At 36.8% G+C, this 26,534-nt stretch overlaps 1 protein-coding gene and 1 non-coding gene across 2 annotated transcripts; one reads left to right on the top strand and one right to left on the bottom strand.

The window, feature by feature from the left end:
- Positions 1–2,557: 2,557 nt before the first annotated feature.
- Positions 2,558–2,661, top strand: LOC130983907 (small nucleolar RNA R71). The gene has a single exon (XR_009087875.1). It is a non-coding gene; the product is annotated as a small nucleolar RNA R71 (small nucleolar RNA).
- A 21,341-nt stretch (positions 2,662–24,002) lies between these two features.
- LOC130980694 (uncharacterized) lies at positions 24,003–24,668 on the bottom strand. The gene is made up of 2 exons (XM_057904350.1): positions 24,403–24,668; positions 24,003–24,135 (listed from the first exon to the last, which is right to left on the bottom strand). Exons 1-2 carry the CDS (start codon positions 24,666–24,668, stop codon positions 24,003–24,005), a joined length of 399 nt encoding a protein of 132 aa, XP_057760333.1.
- Positions 24,669–26,534: the final 1,866 nt, after the last annotated feature.

Raw genomic sequence — 26,534 nt, 5'->3', positions numbered from 1 at the left:
TCTCTGGCCTTAGGTGCCATCAATGGTTATGAAAAAATAAAAAGCTGTGCTTTTACCATACCAAACTTAAAATGTTGCTCGTCCTCGAGCAAAAGAAGAAAGAATAGAAGAAGAAGAAGATATGGAGGAGATGAAGGGATGTGTGTATTCGGCTATATGGGTGGGATTGGGTGGGAAAGAGATTTTGAATTTTGAAGGTAGGTGGGGTGTATGGGGAAGAGTGGATGGATGTGAGTGGTGAATGGAAAACAGAAGGGATGACCGTGAATAGAGAGAGAGGGTGAGGTAGGTGGGGATCCTGTGGGGTCCACAGATCCTGAGGTGATCCTGTGGGGTCCACAGATCCTGAGGTGTCAAGGATTTACATCCCTGCACCAATTAGGCATGTAAAATGCCTTTGCATGCAATTCTGGCGTTCAAACGCCGATGTGATGCATGTTTTGGGCGTTCAACGCTCATGTGCAGCATGTTTCTGGCGTTGAACGCCAGTTCCATGCTTGTTTTAGCGTTCAGCACCAGCTCTCCTCAGGGTGCATTCCTGGCGTTTGAACGCCAGGGTGTTGCTTGTTTCTAGCGTTCAACGCCAGATCCATGCTCTGTTCTGGCGTTGAACGCCAGCCAGATGCTCCTTACTGGCGTTTAAACGCCAGTAAGTCCTTCCTCCAAGGTGTGATTTTTCTTCTGTTGTTTTTTATTCTGTTTTTAATTTTAATAATTTTTTCGTGACTCCACATGATTATGAACCTAATAAAACATAAAAGAACAATGAAAATAAAAAAAATTAGATAAATAAAAATTGGGTTGCCTCCCAATAAGCGATTTTTTTAATGTCAATAGCTTGACAGTGGGCTCTCATGGAGCCTCACAGGTGATCAGGTCAATGTTGTAGACTCCCAACACCAAACTTAGAATTTGGATGTGGAGATTCAACACCAAACTTACAGTTTGGCTGTGGCCTCTCAACACCAAACTTAGAGTTTGATTGTGGGGGCTTTGTTTGACTTTGTACTGAGAGAAGCTTTTCATGCTTCCTCTCCACTGTTAAAGAAGAAGATCATTGAGCCTTAAACACAAGGTAGTCCCCATTCAATTGAAGGACTAATTCTCCTCTGTCAACATCTATCACAGCTCCTGCTGTGGCTAGGAAAGGTCTTCCAAGGATGATGCATTCATCCTCCTCCTTCCTAGTGTCTAAGATTATGAAATCAGCAGGGATGTAAAGGCCTTCAACCTTTACCAACACGTCCTCTACCAATCCATAAGCTTGTCTTACTGACTTGTCTGCCATTTGTAATGAGAATAAGGCAGGCTGTACCTCAATGATCTCCAGCTTCTCCATTACAGAGAGTGGAATAAGATTTATGCTTGACCCCAGGTCACACAGAGCCTTTTCAAAGGTTATGGTGCCTATGGTACATGGTATTAAGAATTTGCCAGGATCTTGTTTCTTTTGAGGTAAAGTTTGCTGAACCCATGTATCTAGTTCACCAATGAGAAAGGGAGGTTTACTTTTCCAAGTCTCATTACCAAACAATTTGGCATTCAGCTTCATGATAGCTCCTAGATATTGAGCAATTTGCTCTCCAGTTACATTTTCATCCTCTTCAGAGGAAGAATAGTCTTCAGAGCTCATGAATGGCAGAAGGAGGTTTAATGGAATCTCTATGGTCTCTATATGAGCCTCAGATTCCTTTGGGTCCTCAATAGGGGACTCCTTCTTGCCTGAGAGACGTCCCATGAGGTCTTCTTCATTGGGATTCATGTCCTCTCCTTCCTCCTTGCATTCGGCCATATTGACTATATCAATGGCCTTGCACTCTCTCTTTGGATTCTCTTCTGTATTGTTTGGGAGAGTACTAGGAGGAGTTTCAGTGATTTTCTTACTCAGCTGGCCCACTTGTGCCTCCACATTTCTGATGGAGGACCTTGTTTCATTCATGAAACTTAAAGTGGCTTTAGACAGATCAGAGACTAAATTTGCTAAGTTAGAGGTATTCTGTTCAGAATTTTCTGTCTATTGCTGAGGAGATGATAGATAAGGCTTGATATTGCTGAGCCTATTTCTTCCACCATTATTAAAGCCTTGTTGAGGCTTTTGTTGATCCTTCCATGAGAAATTTGGATGTTTCTCCATGATGAATTATAGGTGTTTCCATAAGGTTCACCCATATAATTTACCTCTGCTATTGCAAGGTTCTCAGGACCATAAGCTTCTTCTTCAGAAGATGCCTCTTTAGTACTGTTGGATGCATTTTGCCATCCATTCAGACTTTAAGAAATCATGTTGACTTGTTGAGTCAACACTTTGTTCTGAGCCAATATGGCATTCAGAGCATCAATTTCAAGAACTCCCTTCCTCTGAGGCGTCCCATTATTCACAGAATTCCTCTCATAAGTATACATGAATTGGTTATTTGCAACCATGTCAATAAGTTCTTGAACTTCTGCAGGCGTTTTCTTTAGGTGAATAGATCCACCTGCAGAATGGTCCAATGACATCTTAGAGAACTCAGATAGACCATAATAGAATATATCTATCATGGTCCATTCTGAAAACATGTCAGAAGGACATCTTTTGGTCATCTGTTTATATCTTTCCCAAGCTTCATAGAGGGATTCACCATCTTTTTGTTTGAAGGTCTGAACTTCCACTCTAAGCTTGCTCAGCTTTTGAGGAGGAAAGAACTTAGCCAAGAAGGCCGTGACCAGCTTATCCCAGGAGTCCAGGCTATCTTTAGGTTGAGAGTCCAACTATGCTCTAGCTTTGTCTCTTACAGCAAAAGGGAAAAGCATGAGCCTGTAGACTTTAGGATCTACTCCATTAGTCTTAACAGTCTCACAGATCTGCAAGAACTCAGTTAAAAACTGGTAGGGATCTTCTGATGGAAGTCCATGAAACTTACAGTTCCGTTGCATTAGAGCAACTAATTGAGGTTTCAGCTCAAAATTGTTTGCTCCAATGGCAGGAATTGAGATGCTTCTTCCATCAAACTTGGAAGTAGGTGTAGAATAATCACCAAGCATCCTTCTTGCATTATTGTTGTTGGGTTCGGCTGCCATCTCCTTTTCTTGTTCGAAAATTTCAGCAAGGTTGTCTCTGGATTGTTGTAATTTAGCTTCTCTTAGTTTCCTCTTCAGAGTCCTTTTAGGTTCTGGATCAGCTTCAACAAGAATGCCTTTTTCCTTGGTCCTGCTCATATGAAAGAGAAGAGAACAGAAAAAGAAGAGGGATCCTCTATGTCACAGTAAAGAGGTTTCTTATTATTATTAGAAGAAGAAAGGGGATAAAGAAAGGAGAATCCAAACACAAGGGTGAGGATAAGGGCAGTGATTTGAGATGAAGAGAAGTGTTAGTAAATGAATGAATAAATAGAATAATATGAGAGATGGAGAAAATTTCGAAAATAAATTTTAAAAAGGAGTTAAATGATTTTCGAAAAATAAAGATAAGAAATAAAATTAAAATTAAAATTTAAAATTTAAAACAATTAATTAATTAAAGAAAGAATTTTTGAAAAAGAGGGAGGTATTTTCGAAAATTAGAGAGAGAAAAGTTGTTAGGTGGTTTTGAAAAAGATAAGAAATAAACAAAAAGTCAAATAGTTAGTTGAAAAAGATTTGAAAATCAAATTTGAAAAGATAAGAAGATAAGAAGTTAGAAGAGATATTTTAAAATCAAATTTTTTAAAAAGATAAAATTTTGAAAAAGATATGATATAAAAGATAGGATAAGATAGATTTAATTTTTAAAATTAAAATTAATTACTTAACTAACAAGAAACTAAAAGATAAGATTCTAGAATTTAAAGATTGAACCTTTCTTAACAAGAAAGTAACAACTTCAAATTTTTGAATCAATCACATTAATTGTTAGCATAATTTTCGAAAATAAAGATAAAACTAAGAAAAAGATTTTTGAAAAATATTTTTAAAAAATTACATTTTCGAAAATTAAATAAAATAAAAAAAGAAAAAGATTTGATTTTTTGAAAAAGTTTTAATAAGATAAGATTTTTTTTTAAATTTGAAAATTTGACTTGACTTACAAGAAACAACTAATTTTAAAAATTTTTGACTAAGTCAACCCAAATTTTCAAAATTTTGAGAGAAAAAAGGAAAAGATATTTTTTTTATTTTTGAATTTTTAATTATGAGAGAGAAAAACATAAAAATTGACTCACAACATGAAAATTATGAATCAAAACACATTATGCATGCAAGAACACTATGAATGTCAAGATGAACATCAAGAACACTTTGAAGATCATGATGAACATCAAGAACATATTTTTGAAAAATTTTTTATGCAAAGAAAACATGCAAGACATCAAACTTAGAAATCTTTAATGCTTGGACAATATGAATGTAAGAATGCACATGAAAAATAATAAAAGACACAAAACAAGAAAACACCAAGATCAAACAAGAAGACTTACCAAGAACAACTTGAAGATCATGAAGAACACTATGAATGCACGAATTTTCAAAAAATGCAAGAAAAAAATTTTTAAAGCATGCAATTGACACCAAACTTATAAATTGACTCAAGACTCAAACAAGAAACACCAAATATTTTTTATTTTTATGATTTTATGATTTTTTTGGATTTTCTTTTATATTTTTCGAAAAACATATAGGAAAAAGAAAGTAATGAATCCAAAGTCCTCAATCAAAATCCTGTGAATTAGCCATGGCTTAATAGCCAGCCAAGCTAAAACATGTTATATGAAACTCTAAGATTCATTCTTGAAAACTCTAAAAATTTTCGAAAACAGGTGAGAAATTTTGAAAAATATTTTTGAAACTTTTTGAAAAGAAAATAAAAAAGAAAATTACCTAATCTGAGCAACAAGATGAACCGTCAGTTGTCCATACTCGAACAATCCCCGGCAACGGCGCCAAAAACTTGGTGGACGAAATTGTGATCATCAACAATGGCTCCAAAGACTTGGTGCTCTTAAACGTGAATCACACTTTGTCACAACTCCGCACAACTAACCAGCAAGCGTATTGGGTCGTCCAAGTAATACCTTACGTGAGTAAGGGTCGATCCCACAGAGATTGTTGGTATGAAGCAAGCTATGGTCATCTTATAAATCCCAGTTAGGCGGATTTGACTATATTAAGAGATTATTGGATTTTCGAATAATAATAATAAATTTAAACAGAAAATAAAGATAGAGTTACTCATGTAATTCAATGATGGGAATTTCAGATAAGTGTATGGAGGTGATGTGTTCCTTCCGAATCTCTGCTTTCCTACTACTTTTATCCAATCTTTGTCACTCCTTTCTATGGCAAGCTGTATGTAGGGCATCACCGTTGTCAATGGCTACATCCCATCCTCTCAGTGAAAATGGTCCAAATACTCTGTCACAGCACGGCTAATCATTTTTTGGTTCTCGATCATGTTGGAATAGAATCCCTTGATTCTTTTGCGTTTGTCATCATGCCCAGCAATTGCGAGTTTGAAGCTCGTCACAGTCATTCAATCCCGGAATCCTACTCGGAATACCACAGACAAGGTTAGACTTTTCGGATTCCCATGAATGCCGCCATCAATTCTAGCTTATACCACGAAGATTCTTGTTAACGAATCCAAGAGATATGCACCCAGTCTAAGGTAGAACGGAAGTGGTTGTCAGTCACGCGTTCATAGGTGAGAATGATGATGAGTGTCACGGATCATCACATTCATCATGTTGAAGTGCAACGAATATCTTAGAATAAGAATAAGTCGAATTGAATAGAAAATAGTAGTAATTGTATTAAAACTCGAGGTACAGCAGAGCTCCACACCTTAATCTATGGTGTGTAGAAACTCCGCCGTTGAAAATACATAAATGATGAAGGTCCAGGCATGGCCGAATGGCCAGCCTCCATGAAAGACCGAATGGTCAAAAGAACTAGATAGTCCAAGACATCTAATAAACTAGTAAAAAGTTCTATTTATACTAAACTAGCTACTAGGGTTTACAAAAGTAAGTAATTGATGCATAAATTCACTTCCGGAGCCCATTTGGTGTGTGCTTGGACTGAGCTTGATCTATCCACGAGCTGAGGCTTCTCTTGGAGTTGAACGCCAAGTTGTAACGTGTTTTGGGCGTTCAACTCTTGTTCGTGACGTGTTTCTGGCGTTTGACTCCAGAATGCAGCATGGAACTGGCGTTGAGCGCCAGTTTACGTTGTCTAATTAAGAAAAAAGTATGGACTATTATATATTGCTGGAAAGCTCTGGATGTCTACTTTCCAACGCCTTTAAGAGCGCACCATTTGGAGTTCTGTAGCTCCAGAAAATCTATTTTGAGTGCAGAGAGGTCAGAATCCAACAGCATCAGCAGTCCTTTGTCAGCCTTCTTAACAGAGTTTTGCTCAGGTCCCTCAATTTTAGCCAGAAAATATCTAAAATCATAAAAAAACACAAAAACTCATAGTAAAATCCAGAAATGTGAATTTAGCATAAAAACTAATGAAAACATCCCTAAAAGTAACTAGATCATACTAAAAACTACCTAAAAACAATGCTAAAAAGCGTATAAATTATCCGCTCATCAGGGAGCAAGGAACTGGAGAGAAAGATACACTAGGTAGCTTAGGACAAGATGTGTAAGTCAAAAGAGAATGGATGGCTGGGTTTCTGAAGCTTCGAGGCTTTTAACCAAGAGCTTTTTGCTAAATAAGGATGGCGCTTAATCAAAAATTCAGAATCACTCATGGCCAGAATGCTTAAAGCTAAATATTATGTTAGGAAAAAGTTCACTGACTCAGACAGGGGATATAATCCTAGTTATACATGGAGAAGCATATGGGAAACAAAGTGGGTGCTAGAGCTGGGTGGACTATGAAAAATTAGCTCAGAAAGGAATACAAAGATTTGGAGAAATCTGTCGCTTCCTAACGAAAACGGGTTCAAAGTGTGGATCACAAAAACATGCTTTGATAAGGAAACCACAGTGGATAGCCTTATTAACCAAGAAGATAAAACATGGAACCAGGAGATAATCAATAATACTTTCCTACCTTTTGGAGAAGAGAAAATTCTAGAGCTACCTATAGATATTCATGCACAAAAAGATAGTTACTATTGGAAGTACAATAGAAAAGGAGATTATGAGGTAAAGAGAGCTTACCACCTCATCAGAAGCCACAACCAGACCGCAGTTCGTACCATCACCCCAATCCAAGCAGAGCAACAATTTTGGAAAATATTTTGGAAGATGAGAATTCTCTTGAGAGCCTAGAACTTCATCTGGAGACTGATGAACCGATCTCTACCTACAAAGTCAAATTTACAGAAGAGAGACATGAGAGGAACTGCAGTGTGCCCTAGGTGCTAGGAAAAGGAAGAGACATATTCTCACCTGTTCATGGATCCAATTGGGCGAGGCATTTCTGGTTTATCTCCCCATTTATGATCAAAAAAGAAACAACGACCAACACCTCCCTACAACAATGGATTCAATCGATGCTCAATCATTTTGGGGATGAAAGGGGTGGGCTCTTCCTTTGCTGTCTTCATGCAATTTGGATCGATAAGAACAAACTAATCTTCAATCAAGAAGACTCTCTACCAGAGGCTCTGCTGAAGAAAGCGTGCTAAGCCTTCACAGAAGTAACTAGGCCCTACCTGTATGTCCTTTTGTCAGGAAGAACACCTTCAAAAAGTCAGAGTGCGAGCGAATAGAGGGCTCCAGAGTAAGGAAGATACAAAGTTAATGTAGATGCTGTCATCATTAATGAAAGGAGATGAGGAGTTGGTGTTGTTATTAAATTCTGGAAAGGGATGGTTGTGCTTGCTGCCACACTGGAGGTTGCTGCATTATTTTCAGTTACAGAGGCAGAAGTGTGGGCTATCTTTATGCGATTGAGCTTGGTGGCACTAGGGTTGTTTTTTGGAAGTAGAAGTGGAAGGGGATAATGTTGAAGTAATACAAGCTCTGAAAGCCACACAAGCCTTTACGGGTCCCTTCGGCACTATCATGGCAAACTATAAAGCCCTTTTTAATAGTTTTAGGTTTTGCAACTTTACACATGTAAAAAGAAGTGGAAATTCAGTAGCACACATACTTGCCAATTTAATTTTTACCAAGCCAAATTTACTGTGGATGAAAGAAACCCATATAATTATTTGTATCTTAGTTCACCTTGATATTATGGGCCTCTCTTCTTAATATAAACCTTTCTTTCAAAAAAAAAAGAAAATAACTTAAGAAAAATTGTAGCCTAAGCTAAGAAAGAGCATGATTCTAGCCTTCTTCGGTGACAGATTGAGAATTTACAACCTCTTGTGCTGGGATATAAAAGGATTTCTGGCATTCCAAACACATATTATGTAGGAAGTTTACTCTTTTTTTATTGGATATTATGTGAAAATTTTCTAATAAAATTTTTTTTATAAGGAATTTTTTGATAAAATAGATTTTGTTTTCTCTAAAAGGTTGGTGAAACATTTATTAAAGAGTAATTGTTTCTATTATTCTTCTTTTGTAGAGCGTTCTTCTTAGCTTACAATTAGTTAAATTATTATTTTAGTTCTTCATATTTAAGTTTACTTTTAAGTTTTTTAAATATTTAAAATATTTTATTTTAAATAAACATGTTTCTGTCACTGATAATTAAATATGTTTTTCTTAATTCGATACTATTAAACAAAGTGAAATAAAAGTGTAATAGATTTGAACCTCAATATGAACCAAATGTCAAATTTATCTAAATGTCCTCAATTAATTTTAATTGAGGTGCCAATAACCTTGTTAGAAGTAGGGGAGGCAAACAAAGAAGTTCGTCCTGTTCCGCCAAAAGTCCGCTATCTACCGGGTTGGTCTGTTCCGTCCTACCAAAAGCCCATCATCTAGTAGGTTGGCCCGTTTTGCTCTGTCTAGTGAGGAGGTCCTGAATTTTTCTCTCGTTTTGGCTAATGGCGGGATGGTGGATTCGTGGGCAAAACCCGCCAAATCTATCCTTTTTTATAAATTATTAAATATTAAACAATATATATAATTTCACAACCATTTCAATAAATTTATAATTTCTAAAGATATAAAAAAATTATAAATTTTAAATTCATAAATATTTAAGTCTTTATAATTATAAATATGTAATAAACATAATTATAAACCAAATTTTTTGAAACAAAATACTAAAACCAACATTGTTCAAAGCAAAACAAACATTGTCCAAAACATATAATTAAACACCTTCAAGTTTATAATCAATAAAAAATAAAACATAATCTAAAATATAACTTAGAACATCTTCAATTATCATCTTCATCCTCTTGTAGATCAATAACATCATTGAAATTTGTAAAAAAAACGGCCCTCACAAAAAAATGCCTGATTCGCTGAAGAAGCCTGTCCCGTTCTGCCAAAGCCTGCCAAAGCCCACAGATTAGGCGGTGCAAGTTAGGCGGGCTTTTAAGTTCGATAGTTTTAAATTTCCAGCCCAGCCCCCCTTTTTTGGCGGGTTACATGGGTTGGTTCGGCGGGTTTCGGCCTATTTGTCACCCCTAGTTAGAAGAGTCTTGTTTTATGCATTCAAAAAATAGAGCTTAAAATATATTGAGACTAAAATTGGGAGACTAGTTAGGACTTAATATTATATTTAGTGGATAGATACTAAAGCTAAAATTTCAATTTCGAAACTTAAAATTTTAGTGCCTTCAATACCCCCAGCAAGTGGGGACATAGGAGATTGAAATTTTTAGGGAGATGAATTAAAACATTAATAATATTTTTTCTAAAAATACCTTTATTTAACTTCTCAAAATTTAAATCTACCTTATAGTCTCCATATTTATCTTAAATCAAACATAATATTGAGATATAATTTAGTCTTGTATATTTTACACTAAATACAATACAGAGACTCTAAGTCTCTGTCTTCCAGTCTTAGTGTCTCAGTCATTAACTATCCAAAAACATCCTAATGTTGTAGAATTCGTTATGAATTTTAAAAGTTGAGATGTTAAATAGTGATTTTTTAGGGAATCCAACAATAGAGGGATCCCCACGTACACGATAAGTTTCATGTACGTGACACTGAATAAGATTGGGATCACCATGTATAGAATAGAGTTTCATGTATGAGATTCCTTGCTTACGCAAAAGGTGTTCGCATAAGCAAAAGGAGTTGAATGTAGAGATAAGATAGCAAGTGAAAATTTGTGCACGTGAAAGGGGACTATGTACAGGATAGTTGGGAATACTGAAAAAAGTCCTAGGTATATAAGAAATCAAATTGCCATCTACGTGGCATTGCCCTGACTGCTCAGCACCCTATATATACGGGATATGGATGCTTTGGCAAAAATGAGACGGTTTGAATCCTTCACCTTAATTGAGTCTAAAAGGTTGTATTAGAGAACTTAGACTCACAAGTTTTATACAATAGTCAAAGCCAAACCCCTACATATGATTATTGTGGTGAAATGTGAGAAACTCTAGAGATTGAGTATGAGATGGAGTTGTAACAAGGTCTGAGGTGTCACTATGATGATAAACCGGATGATATCAATAAATATGGTCAATGAGATGACAAAAGTTAACATTGAGATTGATATTATCAATGATAAGACTGAAATGATTATATTAGCATATGATATATAATATACTTTGCCAAATGTGACTTCTTTTTGTTTTTAAGCATAGTCTGACGTGTAATTTTTGAATAATTTTTTTCTAAAAGAAGGTAATAGAACATTCTCCCTCAAAAGGCTTTTAAGCTTTTGAAAAAGTTCTATGTTCCTTTTATTGAATAGATGATAAAGAGACTATATCTAGTAAAAATTATCAGATGTTATTGGGTCTAGCATATAACCATCACATAAATTTATGGTCAACAAGGCAGACATTCGTCAGATACATTTAGTGTTGTTTTTGTTTAGGTGTAGTGATAAATTGTTTGTACTTACTAATTATGTCTATATTTGAATTGATATTCCGCTGAATTGAATGTGCCTGTTGGTTAGATAGAGGTAGTGGAGATAACAGTGTTATTAGTCCATAAGATCTAAATGATTACAACTTAGCAAAAAAATGGTTATTGGATAAGGTACATCTTGGGTGAATGGATCATAGGTTGAAAATTACAGAATATCTATAAATTTATATTGCCTTATTAAGCAGTTATCTTTTTATTACTTTACTAGGAAGCTTTGTAGTTTCTTACCTTGTTGTTATCAAATAATACCTCATAGATGGGATTGTAACAATCGAGCATAGTTGACGATGGAGTCAAAATCGGTGATGAAGGAAGGATCTTAGCACGAGGATAAAAGAATCATAATAATTCAGTTTGAACTTTTTTTTCATAATGAATTTGATCTTGAATTAGAGTTGGTATTATGACATGTAATCTCTCTAATATTGGAGTCTTTGGAGTTATGTGGTATGAGATTAAAAATTGTGTTTTATTTATCTAAGAGAGAGCTTTTGTGCTTCAAAGATTCAAATTCATCGGAAGAGGATTTGAATCTATTAGAATTCTATGATAACCTTGGCCTAGGAGTCATAGCAATTCAGTTTGAAGCTCTCTTCTCACAATGAGTTTGATTTTAATTCAAAGTTGATACGTGACATATAATCACTTTGAAATTGGGGTCTTATGGGTGTGTGGCTTTGGATTGGGAATTAAGCTTCACCTCTTTTCATGGCATTGGATCAAGGAATTGGCATTGATCATGACTAGAGAAGTTGAGTAACCATGACCTTGGAACTCAACTACTTATGATCCGCCATAGATCTAAACATTGCATGAACAAGAGGAAGAAGAGGTTCATTGATTCAAGAGAGATCAACATTTCAAATTTCTAATGTCTTCTATCTTTAATTTCTAGCACTTTATATTTTCTGAACTTTACATTTTCAGTACTTTACTTTCTTGTACTTTACATTTATGTCATTTACTTTCCTGCACTTTATTGCTTTCCTTTTACTTTCTAGTCATTTACATTTTCTGATTCCTTATCATTCAACTATGATTGTCTAACTAGAATAATCAATTAACTATTGATTGCTTAATTCTTTAATTCTCGTGGAATCGACCTCACTCTTGTGAGTTTTATTACTTGATACAACCCGGTGCACTTGCCAGTAGTTATACGAATTAATATTTCTGTATCACTCCCATATAATTTTCAACTTTCAGAAAAAAAAACTTATACACAAAAGATTACCTTAATTTTAATTTGGTTTAATTACTCTGTTGGTCCCTATAGTTTCGTGAAATTTTTAATTAGGTCCCTATACTTTTTTCTTTTTAATTGAGTCCCTGCACTAAATTTTTTTTTCAATTAAGTCCTTCTTAGTAGTAATTGCCTTAATTTTATAGGGACCCAACTAAAAAAAAGAATTGGTATAAGGACCTAAATAAAGGAAAAAAAAGTGTAGGGACCTAATTAAAAAAATTGGTGCAAGGACTCAATTAAAAGGAAAAAAAGTATAGGGACCTAATTGAAAATTTTGCGAAACTATAGGGACCAACATAGTAATTAAACCTATTAATTTCACTCTCACTCACCACACAAAACCACAAATCATAATCCCTCTTTCCCAACAATCAACGATGTGCCTCCCTCTCCTTAACATCCCATGCTACCACAGTTTCATCGTGGTGCCTCCATCGTGCTGCTGTGGCACTAACCAGAGTTTGCACACCCTTTGTTGCCGTTGTAGCCTCCATTCATGCTGCATGCCTCTTGATGCAAGTCAACAGGCTACATCGCCTCCTCTTTATCGTTGCACCACCGCTTTATCATCCCGCCATCCAGGGATCACTGGCTCCTCCTCCATCACGAAAAACGTACTCGCCACCCCACCGTGTGAAATCCGGTCAAATCATAATTAAATAAGTAATTAAATTGGGCAAAAAGGATTGAAAAATTTAGAAATCATAATTTTAAAATTTAACGATGATATTTGAATTTGAAGGATTTTTTCGAGTAGAAAAACATAGTTTTCGGCATAAAAACGTGTACTAAAAATTTGATCGGCAGTACCGGCTTAAGTATGTCTGGTACTGTGGCTGGAAAAATTAATTGTGAGTGAAGAGAGCAAGAAGTTAAAAATTTAATTTGGAAAAGTAAAAATATTCAAAACGTAGATTAAAACACTAATTTTAAAGGTTTTAACCCAAGTTGGACCCAAGTCCAACATATATATAGCCTTTGTTAAGGCCATTTCAGTAACCACAACCCCTTTGACTTGTGTTTTGTACTGAAATGGAGAAGAGAAAACGAAGAGAGCAAAACCCTAACTCTTTAATTCTTCAATCCATCATAACTTTTTCTCCAAAGCTCCGATCGTCGCACCATTTGTGGCCACGCGAAGCCTTTCTCTTTCTCTTCAATTCTATCTAAAAAATTTGGTAAGTGGTGCGCGAAATTGTGAACTATACTTTTTCACAACTCTCATAATCCCTGGTAATGGCTCCAAAAACGTGGTAGCCCAATACCATGGCATTACACAACTTCGCACAACTAACCAGCAAGTGCACTGGGTCGTCCAAGTAATAAACCTTACGTGAGTAAGGGTCGATCCCACGGAGATTGTTAGTATTGAAGCAAGCTATGGTCATCTTGTAAATCTTAGTCAGGCAAACTCAGATATATATGGTGATGAACGAAAATAACATAAAAGATAAAGATAGTGATACTTATGTAATTCATTGGTAGGAACTTCAGATAAGCGCATGAAGATGCCTTCCCTTCCGTCTCTCTGCTTTCCTACTGTCTTCATCCAACCCTTCTTACTCCTTTCCATGGCAAGCTCGTATAGGGTCTCACTGTTGTCAGCAGCTACCTCCCATCCTCGCAGTGAAAGCTAATGCACACACTCTGTCACAGTGCTGCCAATCACCGGTGTGGTTCCCTCCCCTACCGGAATAGAATAACTCTTTTGCGTCTGTCACTAACGCCCAGTAGGTTACAGGTTTGAAGCACGTCACAGTCATTCAATCATTGAATCCTACTCAGAATACCACAGACAAGGTTAGACCTTCCGGATTCTCTTGAATGCTGCCATCAGTTCTTGCCTATACCACGAAGACTCTGATCTCACGGAATGGTTGGCTCGTTTGTCAGGCGAGCACTCGGTTGTCAGGCGATTAACCATGCATCGTGCAATCAGGAATCCAAGAGATATTCACCAAGCCTCAAATGCTTGTAGAACAAGAGTGGTTGTCAGTCACTTTGTTCATGAGTGAGAATGGTGATGGGCGTCAATCATCACCTTCATCATGTTGAAGAACAAGTGATATCTTGGATAAAGAACAAGCGGAATTTGAATGAAAGAACAATAGTAATTGCATTAATACTCGAGGTACAGCAGAGCTTCACACCTTAATCTATGGTGTGTAGAAACTCCACCGTTGAAAATACATAAGCATAAGGTCTAGGCATGGCCGAATGGCCAGCCTCCCAATGATCTAAGAACTAAAATGTCCAAAGATGATCTAGAGATCTAAAAGTGATCAAAAGATTTCTATACAATAGTAAAAGGTCCTACTTATAAGAAACTAGTAGCCTAGGGTGTACAGAAATGGGTAAATGACATAAAAATCCTCTTCCGGGCCCACTTGGTGTGTGCTTGGGCTGAGCAATGAAGCAATTTCGTGTAGAGACTCTTCTTGGAGTTAAACGCCAGCTTTGGTGCCAGTTTGGGCGTTTAACTCCCATTTGGGTGCCAGTTCCAGCGTTTAACGCTGGGATTCCTTGAGGTGACTTTGAACGCCGGTTTGGGCCATCAAATCTTGGGCAAAGTATGAACTATTATATATTGCTGGAAAGCCTAGGATGTCTACTTTCCAACGCCGTTGAGAGCGCGCCAATTGGGCTTCTGTAGCTCCAGAAAATCCGCTTCGAATGCAGGGAGGTCAGAATCCAACAGCATCTGCAGTCCTTTTTTGGTCTCAGGATCAGATTTTTGCTCAGGTCCCTCAATTTCAGCCAGAAAATACCTGAAATCACAGAAAAACACACAAACTCATAGTAAAGTCCAGAAAAGTGAATTTTAATTAAAAACTAATAAAAATATACTAAAAACTAACTATATCATATCAAAAACATACTAAAAACAATGCCAAAAAGTATACAAATTATCCGCTCATCAGTAAGCTTCCCCTTCACCCAACTGCAGTTTCATTTTTTTCTATAAATTCAAAATTTAGCTTTGACTATTGAGAAATCTTGAAGTTTTGGTTGTTTAGGGTGCTCTAGTATGAGCTATATATGGGTTTCATCAACAATTTTCATGGGCTAAGGTAAAAAATCACCACACCCTTAGAATTCATCAAATTTCATGAATCCTAGGTTGATATATGTGTAAAACTGGTTATGTTAGAGTTTTAGGTGATTTTTGGTGTACTTTGGGAACTTAAATTTGCTTGTGAAGCTTTTGGGCGAGCCTTGGAGTGGGGTTCAATCTTAGATGTCATTGAGGTGAAAATTCAAGTGTTGGGTGTAAACTGCCGTCATTAAGATACGGTTTAAGTTTTATTTAAGTACCGTGTGGTGTGATATGAATTTGTAGGTTAGATGCTCCTAGAATTAAGCTTGAATGGTATGATTAAATGAAATTATATGTAATGGATATATGGATAAGATGTTGGTATGGATGATATTGATTTTGGATAATGATTATGTGATTATAAGTTATGTATTAAATTGATAAATGTTAGGTCGAGGCCTTGGAATTAGGCCGGAGGCTGTGAAAGGTAAGCCCAATAAGTTATTGAATTGTTATGCTTGGAATTGAGTTATGTATTTGATGGATTAGAGTTGAAATGTGTAAATCGATTAGATTTGGATATAATTAATTGTGAATGAGTGATTTGGGTTGGTTAGAGGTCATTATATTGACTTGAGATTGATGAGGCTTGTGAATCTTTGAAAAATTCGTAAATTCTGGTTTTTGGTGAAAACTGATTTTGACCAACTTCGATGGATTATAACTCGGTCCTCGAAATTAAAAATTTTACAAAACTATATTTTTATGAAAATTTATTTATTGATCTTTCCAACGGTTCAAGAATGGTTGAAAAATGAATTTTGTAAAAAGAATATGAAAGTTTAAAAATTGGGTTAAAAACTGATTTCTGCACATATAAGCTTTTTACAATTCTAATATGTGATACGTACGCAGAGGTGCCATGAAACACGGATATTGTTCTTTGCCTAGTATTCCTGCAGATGCAAAGAAAGGCACGCGTACACGCCAGTGTCAAGATTTCAAACTCACGTACATGGACATGACACATGACGCGAGGAAACACTTCTGTATTCACACTCTCATATACGCGGACAGGGAGTCACGTATGCGATATGCCCAATTTGCACCTCGTGCGTATGCACACCATGCATGTGTACACACAAATTTCTAGTTTTGCAAAAGTTTTTTTTAAACCTTTTAACCCCCTTTTTTAGCCTTCTAAACCTCTATAAACCCCGATAAAAAGTCTAGAGTCAATGTAATTAATGATAGAGAAGCTAGGGAGTAGACCTAAAGAGTTGTGTCAGTGAATTGATGGACAAGGGACTAAGTGCAATTTGAATTATGTTGAGGATGACTACAATGATGAATGATGATTGATCTTGAGTGGAATAAGATGATGATTATGATTATGGGAGGAAATAGAATTGAGAAGTGAAGGAAATAATGAAATTTACTTTGAATAAAATATACATGTTTTGAAATGTTGTGGAGTGATTCCACTTGCTGCAGTTGGTGCAGAATTTAGGATTTCCACAAACTTAACCGGCAAGTACACTGGGTCTTCCAAGTAATACCTCAGGTGAGTGAGGATCGATCCTACAAGGATTGTCGGATTGAACAAGCAATGGTTATCAGGTTGAACTTAGTTAGGCGAATCAAAAAGGGGTTTGGTGAGTTGTAATTCGGATAAACAATAAACAAGAAAATAAAGAAAGCAAATAAACAGTTTGGTGTGAAAGCAGTGTGAGAAAATAGTTAAGGTCTTAGAGATGTTTACTTTTTTGGATTAAAATATCTTCTATTTTAAAAATGAATTATTCATTCTATGACAAACTTTAAATGTCTAAACCCTAATCTCTTTGTGATTTAGTCTCCTCTAACCTTCATTAACCACCACTCTCGTGGTCACTTAATTCCGATTAGAGGGTGAAGTTCAGCAAACTAGTTTAGCGCCACGAAAGCCCTAATTACCCAAGATTAACAGGATTATATGTCACATATCTAAATTAGTTCATGCAGTTAGCGATTTAAGTTGAATTTGTTTTTAAGATGTAGTTCAAGTAAGATAACTCTATCGAGAATAAAAAGAACTCATGTAGAAAAAGGTCATACTCTTGTTCCACCAAGTTCATAAGATTAAGAACAAAAATAATCCTTACAATTGAATCAAACATAAATTAAAATAGAAGAATAATAGTTCTAATCCATAGAAATAAATAGATCTCCTAACCTTAACCAAGGAGGTTTAGTTGCTCATGACTTACAGAGAAACTAGGGTTCTGAAAATGTGTGGAAGGAAGAATATCCTAAACAACAGTGATCTTTTCCTTTAAATACTAAGCTAATAATAAATGCTAGACCTAAAAGATAATATTTGTAAATAAAAATTATAAAAAGAAAATAAAATAAAACAAAGAAGTGCTAAGTCTAATTGGAGGCCCAAATAAGTGTGATTCAGACTGCTTGCTGGCGTTTAATGCCAGAGATGTGCGTTAAACACCCTAGGGGGAGTGGCACGCTTCTAATTCTGATCCTATGCTGGCGCTAAATGCCAGCTGGCCGTTTAGCGCCTAGCGAGGGTGTTGCTAGCATTTTCTCTTTTTTCTCCAAACTCTACCAAATTGTTCCGAATTGCACCTGAAATCATAAAAATACCAAGACAACTCAAAGTAGCGTCCAAAGAGAATTTTTTCATTACAATCAAGTAAAAGTAAATAAAATCTAACTAAAAATAACTACAAAATGCTAGTAAAAAGGGTATAAGATGTTCACGCATCAACAGTAGAATGGTTCTACTTGTTTCGCAAAGCATTTGAGTGATTCCACTTGGCATAGTTGAGTGATTCCACTTAGCCGGATAGTATTGCACTGCAACTTGAGAATACATCATAGGTTCTAAGAGAGTATCTAGGCTAATTGGGATATGTGACATAAAATCTCGTTAGTCATGGGTAATTGAGGTCTCTGTGGCATTAAGGCTAGAATATTGAGCATCATTCTCCGATCTGGAAGATCTGACCTTATCTGTGGTGTTTTGAATAGGATCACTAGGGATTACATTGCGTGAGTTTCACCCTTATTCAGATTGAATGACCATTAGCACTGGCGTTTGATCTGGATCAGAGGAGATTAATAATGACCAATAGCCCCGGCTTTAATCACTTACAGCCTTGCCATTGAATCAATCACTCATTGTTAAAGTAGACAGTAAGAAGTATCAATCCAGAAGGATAGACATCTCTGAGGCCTTAACCGATTCCTCATCATTGTTTCCACGTATTTTCTTTATTGATTGTTTATTTCATACACTTACAACAACCACTACCTTTCTATTTGCCTGACTAAGATCTACAGGATAAACACAGCTTGCTCAATCCTACAATCCTCGTGGATTGACCCTCACTCACCTGCAAAATCGATAATTTAGGTTAGGTCAAGAGAGACCGTAGCTTTTGCATCTTCTGAAGTATTGAGTCCTTTACGATTGAGCCTGAAGAAAGGAGAATCAAAAGACTCAAATCTCATTCGTCACACAAAATCTAGTACAAAGATCTAGTATAGCTCTTCTCTAATCCTACTTCCTAGTTTCAATAGGATTGATTCTTATTATTTAAAGACATTAATTTGAATCACCTAAGTAATAATATTTTGGATAAATTATATTCACTTCCCTAAAATATTTCTAAATTGTTACAGTCATCTCTTCTCTAATTGTCTAATTTATACTAACCATCTCTAACTGTCTAACTTCTTCCATGATATTCTATTCATGCTTATTGGGGTTAATGAGTTTGTGAACCCAAAAGTTCATAACAAACCTGTACAAAAGGTTAGTTTATTCTAAGTTTTTCTACATAATTATTTATATTTATATTTAATTTTGGAATTAGGATCAACGAAGGTTTCAAATGCAGAGTTATTAGTCTTGGATTGAAGGTTGGTTCAAGTTTGAAACGGGGATCACAAACCGCTTCTGTTTCTCTCTGACATATACTGCTAGATGCCCCTTTAGGACTTCCACAGATTTTGAAGCTGCTTGGCTAGCTGAGAATGATGATGTCCTTCGAATAACAGGTAAATGGAAACCCATTTTTTTAAAGATGTATGTAAGAATAACAGCAAGAAAAAGTTCCCAAGTTTAAGAAGAATGTGCTTTTAAGTGTTTAACACTTAAGATTGTCAATGAGTTGTGTTATTTTTGAAGGCAAGAGAAACTGTATTTATAGATTTTAAGATTCTCTAGAAAACTATTTCTAAGATTAAATATTTTTTAAAATGATAGAATGCATACATATCACTACATGAGAGGTCACATGGTATTGTCCTAGAGGCCTCTATCAAAGATTAAGCAGTTGTTTGAGAATGCATACCCCACCTCGTCAAGGAATGGCTAATAAAGCAGCCACTTGCAATCAAATGCTAGGTGCTCAAGTGAAACTTAAATGTTAGTTCATAGTAGATATTAGAAGACCCACCATATATAATCAAGAGGAAGTGTAATTGGAACATGTTTGTCCATGGTTTCAAATTCCAGTTGGAACTTCTAATCTGGTGTACTTGAAAAAGCTTATGTTGGTATTGGCTTACTAGTAATAGTTTTAAAAATAATAGATAAAGTCATAGTCAAGGTCTAGAATTTCATTGTTAGAAGCAATCTCAATTTGAATAAACATGTGAGATGTCTAAAGCATGTCTACTAATTAATGGAGTAGCTGTAGTACAATGTAAGCTCTTCACTGTGTAACAATAATGTATATCATTAATTTCAAGAGGCTAATCTATGGGACATTATATGAAGAAGTGGGGTATGCACTTTCAATGAACTTCCTAACAATTTCAAGGTAGTATCATGTGATTTCTTGTGATGCATAATACACTGTCGATTGATAGACCCTACCTTATTCAAAATTATCTGAAGTTGGCTTTGGAAAGAGTTTAGTAACAATGATACCTGGTTCTTGTGAGCTTGATTGAGAGAGAGCAGAAAAGGACCAAAGTAAGAGGAGCGACGGCGACAACAGAGAGAAAGGGCGATGGCGGCGCGGCAGCAACGGAGCGACAGGCGGCGCGAGCAAGAGGAGCGACAGTGGCACGGCAGGGGAGAATGCGGGTTGGTGAATTTGGGGTAAAATGAGGGTTGATGAGGAATTTGGGGTAAAATTTTTTCTGAACTTGGAGGCAGGAAATGGGCGCCGGGCTGATGTTTTTAGCAATGAAAATCGACGATAGGGTTGTCGATTTTAGTTTTAAAAAAAGAAACGACTTTCGCATCTATTTTATACGTTAAATCCACACCATTTATTCGATTTTAGAAAGCAATCTAGACTGCTCAAATTTATCGACAGAAACATCGTCGATATTTTAAATATAAAAATAGATGTCATTTTCGTCGATTTTAAAATAAAAGTATTTCCAACCCCAAGTTCGTCGATGATACGACGATAGTTAAAAAAGGTTTAATGTAACATAAAAAAATTGACGACTACGCCATTGATTTTATTATTTTATTTTTAAAAATATCGACAGCAAGCCATCGAAAAATATCGACGGGAAGGATAACTGTCAATTTTTTGCGTCAAAAAATATGCTTTTTCTTGTAGTAGTTGTTGTTATTGTTAATAATATATAAATTTTAAGTAATTAAAGAATACAATTATCTAAAAGAGAGACTAGTAAATAATAATATAAGTGGAAATCTCCTAATGCAATGTAACTTAAAATGGAGAAAAAACCTAAGGGCCAATTAAAACTATCAAAGATAGATATTCTCTCTCTCACTCTGCTAGGACACAAAACCAAATAGAAATGGAGAGTGTAGTAAATACCAATCCGTAACATTATCGTGAACAGAATCCATTACTACAATTGAGTCTTTAGCATCAAGTGCTGACCACAAACTTGAAATAAAAGCATCAAGTTCAGTAAGTACAAAAAGAGACCCAAAACCACAAAAATGAATAGGAAGATGAGACACTGGTTATATATGATGAGGGACACATTGAAGAAGGGATCCAAAAGTACAAATACAACCTAGTGGGAAAGCTTATCACTGAAAAAACCATCAACACAAACTGGGTTTAAAATACAATGCTCAACATCTAGAAAAAATCCAAAGGTTTTCAAATGAAGGAGATTCAAAACAAATTATATCAGTTCTTTTTCAAGAAGAAAACAGATAAGAAAAGAGTCTTAAAAAGAAGCCCATGAATCTTCAGAAACTCATGGCTCATAATGGCACAATGGAAAAGAAATACCAATCCTACAGAGACAGATTTCTCAAAAGCTAAAGTGTATGTCCAGATCTAGAACCTACCAGAATATTACAAATCAACCAAGCTCAGATGGAAGTTAGCAACAGTAGCAGGTGAAGTGCAAGAATACAACCTTTTTTAGGCAAACAATAGTAAAGGGATATTCATCAAAGCCAAGGTGAAGATCAACGTGAACTAGCTAATCAAAAGGGAAGTGAACATTGGCAGCACTGCAGATGGAATCACATGGGTATACTTCAAATATAAAAAACTCCCTAACCCTTTGCTACTTCTACGACTTATTAGGTCACAATGAATGCTATTGTGAAAGAGCAGAAGAGAAAGAGGAAGGAAGACAACAGAAGTCCAGAGAACTTAGAGCATGGATAAGATCAGAAATGACAGGAATTAAAGTGGAAGTAGCAGCAAATAAAAAGTAAAAAGAGGAAGAAGGGGCAAGAACAAGTCAAAACCAGAAGGAAGCCACCCAACAGGGCCAAAAAAAGTTATTAGAAAAGCTAGAAAAATTAACAATAATCGATAAACAATCGTTTGTTGAAGAGGGGGAGAGGAATAGAAGCCTAATAGCTATTATAGGGACAGAACAAGAAACAGGAAAAAGGGCCAACAAGTAAAGAAATAGCCAAAGAGGGAAAGATTCAAAATGAATATACATCATCCAAACCACATGACAACAAAACCAAAACAGCAGCCAAATCAACCAAAGAAATGGTGCTAGAAATTAGAAGTAAAAAAGAAAAAAACTGAAATGGAGGAAAAAGAAAGAGAAGCAAAAAAATGGAAAAGAAGAGTGATGAGCGGATAATTATACGCTTTTTGGCATTGTTTTTAGGTAGGTTTTAGTAGGATCTAGCTACTTTTTAGTATATTTTTATTAGTTTTTAAGTAAAATTCACATTTCTGGACTTTACCATGAGTTTGTGTGTTTTTCTGTGATTTCAGGTATTTTCTGGCTGAAATTGAGGGACCTGAGCAAAAATCTGATTCAGAGGCTGAAAAAGGACTATAGATGCTGTTGGATTCTGACCTTCCTGCACTTGAAAAGAATTTTTTGGAGCTACAGAAGCCTAATTGGTGTGCTCTCAATTGCGTTGGAAAGCAGACATCCTGGGCTTTCCAGCAATATATAATAGTTCATACTTTGCCCGGGTTTTGACGACGCAAACTAGCGTTTAAATGCCAACTTCCTGCCCTATTCTAGCGTTAAACGCCAGAAATAGGATACAAGCTGGAGTTAAATGCCCAAACTGGCATAAAAGCGGCATTTAACTCCAAGAAAAGTCTCTACACATGAAAGCTTCAATGCTCAGTCCAAGCACACACCAAGTGGGCCCGGAAGTGGATTTCTGCACCATTTACTTATTTCTGTAAACCTTAGCTACTAGTTTTAATATAAATATTACTTTTTCTCATTGTATTAGACGTCTGGGTCATTCTGGTTACTCCTCTGGGGCCAAAGCCAATGAACACCATTAGCACTTATGTATTTTCAATGGTGGAATTTCTACACACCATAGATTAAGGTGTGGAGCTCTGCTGTTCCTCGAGTATTAATGCAATTACTACTATTTTCTATTCAATTCATGCTTATTCTTGTTCTAAGATATCCATTCGCACACAAGAACATGATGAATGTGATGATTATGTGACACTCATCACCATTCTCAACTTATGAATGTGTGCCTGACAAACACTTCCGTTCTACATGAAAATAAGCTTGAATGCATATCTCTTGGATTCCTGGTCCATGCGTTTGATTGCCTTTCCTGACAATAGAGCCTTAAATCCCTTGAGATCAGAGTCTTCGTGGTATAAATTGGAATCAATTGGCAGCATTCTTGAGATCCGGAAAATCTAGACCTTGTCTGTGGTATTCCGAGTAGGATCTGGGATGAGATGACTGTGACGACCTTCAAACTCATGACTGTTGGGCATAGGGACAGACGCAAAAGGATCATTGGATCTTATTCCGACATAAGTGAGAACCGACAGATGATTAGCCCTACGTAACCCATAGCTGGACCATTTTCACTGAGAGGATGGACGGTAGCCATTGACAACGGTGATCCCCTACATACAACTTGCCATGGAAAGGAGTATGAATGATTGAACCTATTCTAATTAGTTCCACCCTGATTGTTTGAAGCTCTATTAAGGCTTCTACTGTTGCTTCCTCCACCCAAAGTTAGGGTGATTCCTCTATCTCTGATTAAAGGTATTCAAATAGAGGGTCATCGTTGGGATTTCTAGAGGAATTTCTCATGTAATTAACATCCTCCATGGTGGACTGAGCAATGCCACAAGCATCTCCTTGGGTGTAGCTTCCAGTCATGTCATAGGATACATCTTGAGTGTTGATAGCTGAAACTTACATCCCGGTCAAGTGCTGAGAGATCATACTAATCTACGGAGACATCAGCTTGTTTTAAGCCAGAATGGCATCCAGTGTGTCCACCACCGTGACTCCTTTCTCCTGAGTAGTCTCACTGTTCATAGGGTTCCTCTCAGAAGTGTATAGATACTAGTTGTTGGCAACCATCTCAATAAGCTCATTCGCCTCTTCAGGCGTCTTCTTCATGTGTAAGGAACCACCTGCAGAATGATCCAATGACCTCTTGGCCATTTCAGAAAGGCCATCATAAAAGATGTGCAGCCTGGTCCACTCAGAAAATATGTCAGGAGGGCACCTCCTGATCATCAGCTTGAATCTCTCCTAGGCTTCAGAGAGGGACTCTGAATCCTTTTGCCTGAAGGTCTGGACAGCCACCCTCAGCTTGGTTAGCTTTTGAGGAAGAAAAAATTTGGTTAGAAACCCTGTGACCACCTAATCCCACATGTCCAGGCTCTTCTTGTGCAGAGAGTCAAGTCACTGGTTTGCTCTATCCATCATAGCAAAAAGGAAAGATCATGAGCTTGTAAACCTCAGGTTCACTCCATTCGTCTTCACAGTATCACAGATCTTCAGGAAGTTAAAGATGATTTTGTTGGGATCCTCCTGCGGAAGTACATGGTACTGATAATTCCGCTGCACCAGAGTGATCAGTTGAGGCTTAAGCACAAAGTTATTTGCACCAATGGTAGGTACAGCTATACTGCACCCATAGAAGTCAGGAATGGGTGCAGTGTATGAGCCAAACACTCTCCTTGCTTGCTCCCCTACGTTTGTGATTCCACCATTAGCGGCCATAGTGGGCTCTTCGGCTTCCTTCTCAAAAGTCTCCTTGAGATCCTCTCCAGCTTTGTAAGCTTTGGTTTGTTGCAAACGCCGCCTCAAGGTCCTCTCAGTTCAGAATCAAACTCAAGAAGGGGTTTCTTATCCCTGTTCCTGCTCATAAACAAACAAAAGACAAAGAAAAGGTGGGAGTCTCTATGTCGGATGATGAGCGGATAATTTATATGCTTTTTGGCATTATTTTTAGTATGTTTTTATTATGTTTTAGTTAGTTTTTATTATATTTTTATTAGTTTTTAGTTAAAATTCACTTTTCTGGACTTTACTATGAGTTTGTGTATTTTTCTGTGATTTCAGGTATTTTCTGGCTAAAATTGAGGGACCTGAGCAAAAATCTGATTCAGAGGCTGAAAAGGACTGCAGATGCTGTTGGATTCTGACCTCCCTGCACTTGAAGTGGATTTTTTGGAGCTACAGAAACCCAATTGGCGCGCTCTCAACTGCGTTGGAAAGTAGACATCCTGGGCTTTCCAGAAATGTGTAATAATCCATACTTTTCCCGAGATTTGATGGCCCAAATCGGCGTTCCAAATCAGCTCAAAACTGCCCGGCGTTAAATGCCGGAACTGGCACAAAAGCTGGCGTTTAACTCCAAGAAAAGTCTCTACACATGAAAGCTTCAATGCTCAGCCCAAGGACACACCAAGTGGGCCCGGAAGTAGATTTTTATGTTATTTACTCATCTTTGTAAACCCTAGGCTACTAGTTCTCTACATATAGGACCTTTTGCTATTGTACTTTTATCTTGGTAGCTATCTTTGAGTAGTCTTATGCTATCTTAGATCATGGGGCTGGCCTCACGGCCATGCCTAGACCTTGTTCTTATGTATTTTCAACGGTGAAGTTTCTACACACCATAGATTAAGGTGTGGAGCTCTGCTGTACCTCGAGTATTAATGCAATTACTATTGTTCTTCTATTCAATTCAGCTTATTCTGTTCTAAGATATTCATTTGCACCCAAGAACATGATGAATGTGATGATTATGTAACACTCATCATCATTCTCACTTATGAACGCGTGCCTGACCACCACTTCCGTTCTACAAGCACACAAGGCTTGAATGTTTATCTCTTGGATTCCATAATCAGAATCTTCGTGGTATAAGCTAGAATTGATGGCGAAATTCAAGAGAATCCGGAAGGTCTAAACCTTGTCTGTGGTATTCTGAGTAGGATTCAAGGATTGAATGACTGTGACGAGCTTCAAACTCCTGAAGGCTGGGCGTTAGTGATAGACGCAAAAGAATCACTGGATTCTATTCCAACCTGATTGAGAACCGACAGATGATTAGACGTGCTGTGACAGAGCGCATTGAACATTTTCACTGAGAGGACGGGACTGTAGCCATTGACAACGGTGATGCCCAACATACAGCTGGAAAGGAGTAAGAAGGATTGGATGAAGACAGTTGGAAAGCAGAGAGACGGAAGGGACAAAGCATCTCCATACGCTTATCTGAAATTCTCACCAATGAATTACATAAGTATCTTTATCTTTATTTTATGCTTTATTCATATATCATCCATAACCATTTGAATCTGCCTGACTGAGATTTACAAGATGACCATAGCTTGCTTCATACCAACAATCTCCGTGGGATCGACCCTTACTCACGTAAGGTTTATTACTTGGACGACCCAGTGCACTTGCTGGTTAGTTGTGCGAAGTTGTGATAAAGAGTTGAGATTGCAATTGAGCGTACCATGTTGATGGCGCCATTGATGATCACAATTTCGTGCACCAAGTTTTTGGCGCCGTTGCCAGGGATTGTTTGAGTTTGGACAACTGACGGTTCATCTTGTTGCTTAGCTTAGGTAT

This window comes from Arachis stenosperma, chromosome 5 (genome assembly GCF_014773155.1).
Source record: "Arachis stenosperma cultivar V10309 chromosome 5, arast.V10309.gnm1.PFL2, whole genome shotgun sequence".
Lineage (NCBI taxonomy): Eukaryota > Viridiplantae > Streptophyta > Magnoliopsida > Fabales > Fabaceae > Arachis > Arachis stenosperma.
Note: the sequence above shows the minus strand (reverse complement) of the source record. Positions and strands in the feature narration are given on the sequence as shown.

Bases quoted from the DNA above. Each gene is read 5' to 3' on its own strand.
- LOC130980694 (XM_057904350.1), bottom strand. From the start codon at position 24,668: ATGGCCGCTAATGGTGGAATCACAAACGTAGGGGAGCAAGCAAGGAGA. The intron at 24,136-24,402 runs GTTTACAAGCTC...TGAGTGGACCAG, and splicing joins ACGAATGGAGTGAACCTGAG to GCTGCACATCTTTTATGATG.